This window comes from Electrophorus electricus, chromosome 11 (genome assembly GCF_041902795.1).
Source record: "Electrophorus electricus isolate QZ-2024a chromosome 11, ASM4190279v1, whole genome shotgun sequence".
Lineage (NCBI taxonomy): Eukaryota > Metazoa > Chordata > Actinopteri > Gymnotiformes > Gymnotidae > Electrophorus > Electrophorus electricus.
Window position 1 is genome coordinate 27,885,567 of NC_137507.1, and position 11,934 is coordinate 27,897,500.

General features: G+C 42.6%; 1 protein-coding gene across 2 annotated transcripts in view; it reads right to left on the bottom strand.

Annotated features, from left to right (window-relative positions):
* Positions 1-11,934, bottom strand: part of ankrd12 (ankyrin repeat domain 12) — a 30,692-nt gene that overhangs the window by 11,065 nt on the left and 7,693 nt on the right. Inside the window, exons 2-4 of one of the 2 annotated variants that reach the window (XM_035528218.2) lie at positions 2,283-2,396; positions 1,506-1,656; positions 561-632 (exon numbers count right to left, since the gene is read on the bottom strand). In XM_035528218.2, the coding sequence (XP_035384111.1) occupies positions 561-632; positions 1,506-1,656; positions 2,283-2,342 (283 nt within the window). In that variant the 5' untranslated portion in view covers positions 2,343-2,396. The remainder of the gene's footprint in view (positions 1-560; positions 633-1,505; positions 1,657-2,282; positions 2,397-11,934) is intronic. The other variant, XM_035528219.2, reaches the window with a different exon arrangement.

Here is an 11,934-nt window from a genome sequence, read left to right on the forward strand (position 1 = left end):
TCTGAAAGGCCACTACTTACTACCCACCAAAAACAAACGAGACAAAATAAACAACAAAAATTAAGCCCAAAAGAAAAATGCCATTAGCCTGACGGGACACATGCATTATCCATCTAACTCGATCCCCGCGGGTTTGTGTTTACCAACAGGCATGCATGTAAATTGGATGCTGCAGATAAAATGTGCACACGTGTGCATGTCTGGAAAAACGTCAGCTTCTCTCATTGTCCCAGGGTGAGGCACCTCATAGTCAACGTTGAGAAGACCACGTAATGCAACTACAGCATCTGCACTAAGTGATGCAGAGAGCGAGTGGAAAGAAGCGTCATGCGAAAGGAGTTAGTGTATTTGGAAACAACCGCATTCGGCCAGGATATCGATGCAGAAAAAAACGAAAGAGGGGTATATGCGAGCTTGTCCGAGGCGGAGGGTGCGTTTGGGGGTCGTCTGAGGCTGACGCGCCCATGCTCGGCAGTCTGCGGAATGGCTCGAGTCCCCCCCACCCATCGGCCGCGATGCAGCGCGGCTGAGGCACGACGGGGGTCAGCTGAGGCAGTTACCTGCGTATATCCTGCAGGGAGGAAGTAACCTCTCTCCCCATATATCGCTCGACTGGCCGGGGTCTGAGTCATCTACGGTGCAGAAGCAGGGAGGTAAGGGGTGGGGGGGGTGGGGTGGTGGAGGAGAATTGGAAAGGGTTGGGTCGGGTGGACAGGAGAGGAGAGCATTGCGTTACACCCACTCGCTCTCCCCCTTTGCTCAGATAATCAGCAGAAAATACACTGGGCAGGACGTGGCGTGCAGAGGGCTTCAGCACTGAAGGGGAAGAGAGATCACCTCGGTTATGCAGCGTGGGCACAAACTAATCTCCAAGGACCATCCTGGCTCTCTCTTCCTTACATACAGCAAAATGAGACTGGAGGCAGACTTGTGCCGACAGCTACTATTACGATAACTACACCTTCAGACCATCGGAATAATCTTAAATCGGTTCAAGAGAGAAGCAATGCAAAGCATGGGGAAAGCTAAATGGATGCAAAATTGACACTTTCTTTGCTTTCAGACTAACAAATAAAACACCCTGCAGACAGCCATAACATTTGCCAACTTCCACACACTAGCCAAATGTAAAACGTCTTTAGGAAGAATTCACTAAAGCTTTACGTTCCTCTGTAAAGAGAAGATGAAAAAAGAAAAAAAGCCAATTTTTTCCTTTGCTCACAGTTCAGCAGCAACCCAGGAAGCAGAGACATTTCCCTCTCCACCGTTGTTAAACTAAACGATGAGTCAAAATGGTCACTTTTGTTGCTGTTCCTCTCGTTCTCACATCTGAATTGTATTTCCTTGTCCTCCACACGGATTTGAAGACGTGAACTGTTATATAAGGGGGGGGGGGTGTTATTTATTTAACACTCTACTGTGTTGAAGTTCCAAAGTCAACCACAAGGGGTGGCACCGAGACGCAGGCGAGCTGCTGGAAGTTTCTGCTGGCACCGGGAACTGACCTGTGTCTGAGTCGCGTTCATCGTTCCGGGGTGGGCTGACGGGGAAGGACAGCTTGCGTTTCATGGAAGACCTGGGATTCCCCTCCTTCGCTGCAACTTCGCTCCGATCCGGCTTCGGAGTTTTGGCGAACGGAGAGATTTTATCTTTGCTCTGCAGAAGGGAAGAAGGAATGGAAATGGCAAACACATCTTGATGTAAATTTATTTTTAAAACTACTAAATTCATAGCGTGGTAGAGTTCACCAATACTGGACTAATACTGCAACCAAAAAGTCAAGACCATGATTCCACAGCCGATAATTAAATATTTCAAATTAAGATGGAATGAACATGTCCCACATCTAAGACACTGAAAATGAAAAGACTGAACATGATTTAGATATTACAAAATTAATGATAATTGTTAATAATAATAGAAGATATAAATATAACTGATATAGTAACTAAACTACTACTACTTTATTATTACTACTACTACTACTACTACTACTATATTATTATTACTATTATTACTATTATTATTACTACTACTACTACATTATTATTATTACTACTACATTATTAATAATAATAATAATAATAATAATAATAATAATAACAATAATAATAACAATAATAATAACAACAACAACTACTACTACTACTATATTAACAACATTGTAGTAGAAGTAGTAGTTATTAGTTACTACATCAGTTATGATCATATCTATTGTTCTTATTATCGTTATCATCATTTGCTAGAATTGGCTTGTTATAGAGTAACTCAGGTGGCGTTACCTTCTTCCCAGCCGTCTTTTCCACCATGGCTCCATCTCGGTCGGTCCCCGGCTTGGCCATGGTGCGGCGTCTGCCTAGCTGCGGCCGCCACGACTCATGGGGTTCATCCTGGGCCTGGGAAGTCAAAGGCTCAGATTAGACTTTGCTCGCGCCGCCCTGGTCCAGCACGGCTCTTTGCACGTGCCATAAGCAGCACCAGGTTATGCACCAGGGGTTTTCTTATGTTGACGTAAATGTTGTGGAACACTTGAATGAGCGCACGTCTGACGCGGGGCTTCAAAATTTAAGCCAAGGTTACAGCTTTTAAGTTAGACTTCAGGGACGTATTCATTATCTACATATTAAATATTTAAGCAAAGAAAATGTGAAAAAAAAAAATCAGATGAAAGGAATCTAGTTTATACTGCTGTTTAAACAAGATTATTCAAAAACTAATTGTCACATGCCACAGGGAAACATTTAGAGAAAATGAAAACGCGGTTATACAAAAATCTAGTAGAACTTTCATCTGGATCTAAGCTGTGGAGGCCTAGCTGGGTTTTGATCAAAGACCCCAGTGGTTATATATACTGCTGCTCTGACGCACTTGGATTCAGGACTCAAATTCCGCAAAAGCACCTCTGCAGGCACAACCACATCAACACTCCTCAAAAGTGATTCCCACCAACACAGCCACCCTCTTATACAGCAGGTCAGATGTGTTACAAGACCTGCATCAAAGCCCATGGGGGGGAAAATGTAAAAAAAACAACAACTCAAATATGTGACAACATGTTAATTATTGGTCTAGAAACAAATGCGCACACAAACACGCATGGTGCCTCAAGGTCAAGACAGACAAGAAGAATACTTAAACACTCGCCTTGTTCAGAAGTAAGAAATCTCCCAGAAGCTCAAATTGGCCAGAACACCATTTCAAATCGAGCGTGATTCTGAACAGTCGCACCAGTGCCTTGAGAAGAGGGAAGTACACAAGTGGCTGGACCTTCATTAGCTGACCAGAAGGACCTTGGTTTCCCTTCTGCCACACAGTGCACCAAAAATTCCATAAGAAGTATTTCCAATAGGCCTAGTTTGCAGTACCACTTCCAAGCATGTTCTCACAACAGGGAAGCAGGAAAATATGAACAGCCATGCAGCGACATAAAAGCATCATTATTTTCTTCACTTTTTAGCTTTACATCTGACTCCTGCACCGAGAGAAATTGCCTGTACATTTGGCACATGGTGTAATGTGAACGAAAGGCAAAATATGCAAAAAAAAAGGATCAACATAGCTCTGCAGGATCCAGGACATTCACGCGAGGGCTGGCTTCCATGCTGAGCAGCTGAGTGTTTAATAACACTAACACCATCACATTACTGACCAGATAGCTTACATCAGTGTGCATGTACAACCCCCCGTTCCGCAATATGAGGTACAAGTCAAGCATCCAGTGCATATGAACAGTACAGTATGTAATAAAATGGTTACAATGGAAAATAGTCTGGTTCACATTCACTCTTGACTAAAGCTAGAAACATTGTGAAATCAGCAAGAAAGCTGCATCTAACAGTGCAGACAGGCCAATTAGCAGATTTAGGCAGACGCAGAGAGACACACACCCCACATCCCTGCAGAGTTGTACAGATGACACAGCACTAAGACTCGTGTGAAAAAGGGGTAGGGCGGGGATGTTATTTCCACGAAGCCTAAAAAGCGCTGAGTCATTACCCTCACACTGGAGCCTGGAGAGGAGGTGGGGGAGAAGAAGCAACTCTTTTGTGCGGTAATCAATACTTCAGCGTGGGGTGAAGTGTTACAACTCAGGTCATAGGATTTCCTGTTTAACAGACAACCAGTCTTAGCATATGCACAGTACAGCTTTACATCACACCCACCCACATGGACATGCCATCATGGAATGTATTCCGGTCCTTTATCAATATTGGTAAGTAATGATTTTAAAAAGCATAGCAATAGATCAGAATTAAAAACTGACCGACATTTAGTCCAAATATGACAATTGTGCATTACGATAAGGAATGGGATTACATATAAGCATTTAGCAGATGCCCTTATCCAGAGCAACTTAAAATTTCAGTCATGTTACAGAGGTAGCCAAATGTAGCATTAGAGGAGTCTTACCCACAGACTCTCATTAGTACAATATGGAGCACTATGAACAGACCTCTCACTGTGGCCCACGACCTCTATGCTCCATCTCCAATAAACAAACACACTAGCCCCACCCCCAAATGTCTATTTAATGTTTCCCCCCCCTTTGAGTAATGCAAATTCTCTTTGCTTGTCATGCAGCCATGTTACACCTAAAGTCAACATGGTCGAAGACATCACATACTATATAACATTCATATTGAAAACTTCCAACAAAATGCATGAGTTTCGTTCTATATTTGCAGTCAACAAAAACATGCCACATTTAACTTTTTGCCTTGTTGCCTTCACAAAACAAATTCTCTGTTGTCAAACAGAAGTGGTTGGTGATTGACATTTTCCTTCTGTGTGGTCCAACACAGACAGCTGCAGCCCTCCGTGTCTGGATCTCCTTCATGTTCAGACCATAGCTAGTGGGGCTTCAATTTGCTCCAATGTTTAGATTGGTCATTACAACTTCCTGACGCAATCCACCAAGACGGGTACAGTTTGAAATAAATGAGCCAAACACTGGAAGCAACGTTTCAAAACCTTTGCCACTTCAGACTAGCATGAGACTTGTACAAGTACAATATAGTACAGGAATGGCAGAGGAAGTAGAAGTAATGCTGCAAGTTCAACATCCTGAGAGGATTTAAGACTTGGAGTTCAACACACACACACACACACACACACACACACACACACACACACACACACACAGGAAAAGCAAACAAAAGCAAGGCCCTGGATTGCCATTCTGGGCTGGTTTGCCACCGGTCAGACCCCTGGCTGCTCTGCAGACTTTCCCCACAGCTCCCAGCCAACAGCTATAGTTGTCCCAGTCTCCGCCCCTGCTCACTGTCGCCACCCACCCAGACACAGTGCAAGGCTACCACCCACTTGGAAAGGCGCCCAGCTCACTTCTGGGGCAGCAGTTCAAGTCCTGATATCCATGAACGGTAAAGGACAGCACTGGGGCTTTGGCACTCGACTCCCCATCTAAACCTCTACGCACGTGCCAACTCTGCACATTCTACTTCTGTCGGCTGTGGCACGAGAAATTAGCCAAAAGGAGCTTTAAGAAATGAGTGATTTGTTTCTGTTTTCAGCTCTGGAGAGAAACACCTTTTATGGCAGTACTGCAGAGTGCGCTTATAAAATGGCAAAAGTGCTTACAGTTCACAAAAGTACCATAGTAACGCAAATACAAGGGCCAACATCAAAGCTAGTTTTGAAAATGTGTAATAAAAGCTGACTTGGTTCATTAAATCAGTGAAAGGTAAGAGTACATGACCAGTGTCAACAGTACACTTTTCTTAGTAGATCAGCAAGTCTAAAAACAATAGCCAACTTCATGGATCATTTTAAAACAATTACAATAAGTAAATAAAATTGTCGCAACAACCAGTTTTACTGATGCGTTTATTTTGATTGTTTCTAATCAATTTTTAGATTTTCATCTTGCTCCCTTCTTAAAATTCTGTAAAAACTGATATTACATTTCAGCCAAACCACCTTCCCTTAAAAAAAAAACACTCCAACACTGAAATTCTTGTGGTGCATGAAAAAAAACTATTCAAATAATTCAATAAATGAGTCCACATTAGTTAGTGAAATACTGTTTCTGAATTTACTGGCCAGTAACAAATGTGAGAAAGTCCTTTTGCTTCACATCTGTTTTGTAAGATACCCTGGCATCAGCGCTGGGTTTCAAGGCCCTGTGTAGCTCAGCAGATCTTGTTCTGGGTCACGGGAGAGCTAGGTGCTGCAGTTTTGGGTTCCCTCTGACTCAGCTCGGGAATGGGCTTGGGTATCACCTGATCAGCTGAACGAGGCACGAGAGAACTGGGCCCAATGCGTTACAGCTCAAGAGCACAGGCCCACAGAACCGAGACCCAGAACCACGAGGTTGCTGGTAGCCTAAGATGACAGTCTGAATGGAAATGAAAACAATCCAGTCGATTCAAGAAATCAGAATGAACATCTTGGCCAGAAAAGGAGTTATTCAGTAAACAATCTGTGAGGGGGAATTGTTTCATGTTTAAAAAAAGAAAAGAAAAAAGGAAAAAAGATGCAATTAGGTCACAGGGGCAGGCAGAGATTGGTCACTTGGCCAAAGAGTGGGTGTGTCTTTCAAAGTGTCCAGTTTTCCATATTAATTCTCACATTGTTAGAACACTTAAACAAGAAATGTCTAATCAAGGATTATTTGAGTCACTGTTTCAGCTCAAGTAACAGAGTAAATTCCTAACACTGCTTTTAATGCAAAAACCATGGCAGGTCAAATTCTTCCAAGGAAAATCTAACATATATAAACATTTAGCTTTGTGTTTGTACAGCGTCTATGGTGGCCCCATCTCTCAGTCACTGAGCTTGAGAGAATCTAGCTCTCACTGACTAGTAGGTGCGGCATGTCAGCCGATTACTGCTGTATCCTTTACAGCAACATGCTCTCTCTAAATGACACTAAAGTAAATAATACAACCACGCAAGACATGTCACTATACCGCAGACTCTGAGGGCATTTCTGGAATGCTGACATGTAGGAAATGAAAGGCAAGGCAAGGAGCACTACAGTAATAAAACCAACTGGATAATCCCAGCAACACCTGGGTTTACCCAGATTATCAATACTATGGGACCGAGAGGGGAAAAATGCCAGTTCAGCAGTCCTAATATTGCATATTCGCCAAGCACAGTGTAACATGTCAGCATTGTGTGAACACTGCTTCTTAGAAAAGTATGTTGAGCAAAGTCGTGTAAAGAAGGCTTTAACTCGTGTCGTTAAAAGTGCACGCCCTTGGGATCAGCGAAGAGGGAGGGCGCATGGGTCAACAGGCTCAAGCCGTCCATCATGGCCATGACGGGAGCCAGTAGATGGGAGGCCAGGAGCAGAGGAGTTGAAGGTGGAAGGCTGAATGGGATAAAGAGGAAGCACAGGATGAAGATGAGGAGTGATAAAGGAGCATGCCACAAGACGGCTGGTCAGGAAGAGCTCACATGTACACAACCATGGAGCGGGGAAGCATGTGCACATGCGTGCACACAGGCTGGCTTTTTTTTTTTAACCTGATTATGAATTCAATATTATTCATTAAGCTTCTTAAAAAAAAATAAATAAATAAAAAAATCACATGATGAAAGGCAATATTAGTTTTCTTCATGATAATCATTTGTTTAAATGGTGCTGAAAATGAAAGTAGCTGGACAGCTTTTTTCTTACAAACATCAAATTGTTTCTTTTTCAACTAAAGGAAAACATGGTCTTGATTATCTGCAATGAAACTGCACATACAAAAATATGTGCAGTTTTATTTGACAAAAATAAAACACTTCTCTCAAAGACTCATGAAGGCAAATGAGATCTTACTATCAGAATATTGTACAATATGTTGAATGCAACAAAATAGTCAGGTTAACACACACACGACAGGTGAAAAGGGAAGCTGATCCAGTGGTTGCAGCAGAGGGTCAGTGCAATCGTAGCCAAGCACACACACACACACACCAGGGGAAATGCATGCACTGAACACTATGCGGATTTAGAGGTGCTACAAGTTGCGGATGCCAACACGTTGCGCAAAACCAAAAAAAAAAAAAAAACGGCTGCTACTCAAATACACCAGAATACGGAAACAAGAGACTTCACTGTTTCTCAGATTACCACACCACTTAAGATCCCAGGGCTACATCTTGATCACAGAGACTACACAAATCTCTCCGTCTCGTGTTATAGGGTCTTTTTATCATTTCATCACATGACCCTCTTTAAAAATGTTATTTATTTTGCAGTTGTGCTATGCAAGTAACCTAATGCATCTAATTGGCAGTGTGATGGAGAATTAGACAGTGAATCTCCATGCTGGAAAAACAGCACTATGTTAAAAAAAAACAAAACTGGTTCCTCAGTAGTTACTGATTTAAATGTTTTAATCAAAACAAACTTGCTCAGGCATGAACATACATCTACAAAATCATCATCTGTTTAACTTTTCAGTCATTCATACAAGTGAACACTTTCTGGTATCCATGACAGCAATTAACATTCAATGGCCAGCAGGTAGCTAGCATACTTGTCTTGAGAATGAATTTTAAATTTTATGTAGTTAACACTGCTAATATCTAAAGTTCCCCATGTTAACTGGTTTGAAACCAAAACTCTGCCAAACTGACGCACTTCTTCTGGACAAATACTTTTCGATCTCCACCAGAGACCAAGTCACATCTTCCGGACTGTTTCACTTACATGTACCCCATCATTCGGCACCAGACTAAAAATCTTTTCAAGTGGCATTTGGAAAAAGGTGTACATTTACAGTTAATTATTAGTTGGTCATCTGTTTGTGTGACCATTGTATATGTATAAACTAAAACAAAAGTAAAGACATGAAAAAAAATCAAAGCATGGTAATGGTATGAGACAGCAACACAACAAGAATATTTAATAATATTTATCAGCCCAAGGATCGATGTCTGTCTGTCTCTCTCTCACACACACACACACACACACACACACACACACACACGTTCTGCTACCTCCACTCACCATCCATTGCACAGCATTATTGGATAATGAAAAAAAATAGTACCCCCCCCCTCCCCCGCCCGCCCCAAAAAACAAAACCCAAAACAAACACACCCCAAAGGAAAACCATTTGGAGGAAAGACATCATACATGCAGGAAGAACACCCCAATGTGCAAGGTGAACACACACACACACACACACACACACACACACACACACACAAACAAAACATTTGCCTTTATATTGCTACATACTTTGGCTGCAATGCAAATACATTTAAGAACTGGTGAAGCCTTTGTGTGCTGAAGTCTGTGGTATTTGGACCAAATGGATTTATGATTGTTGGACGGCACTGGTGCAGTGGGCCACTAGAGCACCCAGTGAACGCTAGGCTGAGACTGGCCAGGACGCAGAGAACACACCACTCAAAATAAAAATAGTAATAAAAGTTTAAAGGCTTACTGGCAGGACATATGAAAACTTCACTTTTTCAGTGCTTGTGCTCATACATTTGGGTGTCTGGAGTACCAATCATCCCACAAACTGTGATATAAGACAACCCAGTTAGTTTCTTGTGGGCTGCCTACATCAGACAAACGTTTCAGGTTTGGCTCCTCTATACATGGAGGGACAGAGGGCGTGCGCGTGCGTGTTAGTGGCTTTACTTGCTGCAGGACCTACAGTAAGGCTAACGCTATTAGTTTTCCAGTTGAAGATCTTGAAGATGAACTCAACATGTAGCTAATGTGAGACCAAACGTTATAGCTGTGATTCACTTGGGTAAATCAGGGGTTAGTGATGTGAGCACTTTGTGCTTTACGTCACACCTCCCCTCACCCATTTCCAGGGCAGCATGAACTAGTGGAAAGTGGCAATAATGGATCCCCTTTAACGATGTACTGTGTCTAGGACCGACTTTTCATGGCCATTTTGGTTTTAATTTGCTTTTTGACGTGACGGAACTTAAAGGATGCATTAGGAACAGTCTTTTGGGGTTACAATGACTTGTTCGCTTCATTAGCATTGAATATGACCACGTTTCATCCAGCTAATGGAAACGGAGATGCTGCATTGGTAACTGGACATGAACACGCGTGCGCACACACAGAGCAGTTTAAATTGCTGCATTGCATGAGAAAAGTGAAAGCAAGCAACATTTGCCCAACAGAAACACTATAATTGAATCATCTAATTGGCATCAATCACTCTGCAGAAGTGAAATGTTCTAAACATCCAATGACTGCTTTCACAATACCACAGAGATGACCAATATCTGATTCGCCAAGGCTAATGTATGCCAAAATTTGTATCTAAGCCTGCCTTTCAAGTTAAAATTAGGAAATTCAACATTCTAGAGAGCAAAATCTACAAAGAAAACCAGTGCTATATACAAAAGTTTCTGCTTGTGCTATAGTGCTCCTAAATCTGCTTCATTTCTGCTGGTCAAAACCAGCATGGGAAGGGTTAATGGATAAAACACCTTCATTCACATCCTGGTCAGAGTGCATACAAGACCACTATAAGGAGCCTATAGCTGACTGTGCCTTACCCTTTCTTGTGTTATATAGCTTTTTGTGAATGTAAATGGTTAGAATAACTCTCACAAATAAGCTTCTTTTCTCGGCTGTCTGCTTGTTGTAATTTTAGCCATTTTCTTTGTAACAAGATGATGCAATCTAACACTTTCCACCCTGCCCACCTACCAGAAAGCTTGGCACACTGTCACACAACAGAGCAAGTACCTCTTGTGTAGGGTTCTCAGCTAACAAGGCTAACCTGGTAACTGATCTTTGTGTTATAAAGGTTTTGCTAATCAGATGCAAGTTGAAATAGTGTGGAAATATATAAAATTTGATCACTAGATGTCAAACAGTGTTCAAATGTGGAGGTGGATTATGGCCACAATCCACTGTAGGTTAGGCTTCTAACTGTCTACCTAGCTAAGTTTCTAATGCTCCTGGTATTTTTACACAAATACATTATGCAGATTTCAGCCCGCCTATAGAGAACAACATGGCCAATCAGAACAGTGTGAGCGAGCTGACCAATCAGAGCACACTGGGCTCAGGGGGCGAGGTGGTGTTTAAAGACACAGGAGCTTTTTCAGACAGAGATGTACAATGTGAGAAAAATTAAGTGTTTTTGGAACAAGAATCATGTATTTTATTTTAGTAAATCCCAAAAATAAAATAACAAAACACATGGAAAATGACTGGAACGGGTGCCCTTTAATGACCAAAACTCCCTAGCTAGGACAACAATGCACCAATTGCTGCAGCTTACAGGGTTTGAAGTCATAAGGAAAGCGAGCGCGCGCAAGCAAGCGAGAGAGATGAAAGGAGATTAGTGCGAAGGCCAAGAGACGTGCACGTGCCTTCCTGTACAAACTTGGCCACAATCAGTCACACGCCATTCTCTGTCAGACTGGTTACGAGCTGAGCTGTGCAGACAGACGAACAGGCTGTTTACGGCCCACAGCCTTGCTTCGATCCTGCAACACAGCTGACTTTGTCTGCATATTTCCACACCAACTGCTGAACGAAACACGTTCTGATCAGACACCAGACAGGCGTCAAGTGTGAGTGGAAGGCAAGCTCTCGACCTCTTAACACGACCACAATGGGAGCATGGCTGCACGAGGACAGACTCCGATTACACAGACAACAGAAGGAAAACGCCCAGAGCACATCTGAGCAGCCTGTATGTAGTCTCACAGAGGTGCTGTTCAAACTGACCTGTTCATATAACAACTCCCTGATTCTGATCATTTGTGGAGGAAAGGTTAGGGGCACCAGAGCGACACACACACACACACACACACACACACACACACACACACACACACACACACACACACACACACACACACACACACAAAAATGAATAAATCCCAAACAAAAACACCGTCTGTCCTCTGGTGCGGGAAGGGTTCATTCACCTAGACTAGCGTGTAGACTCGTAAATGGCACAAGTCTAAATATGAAAA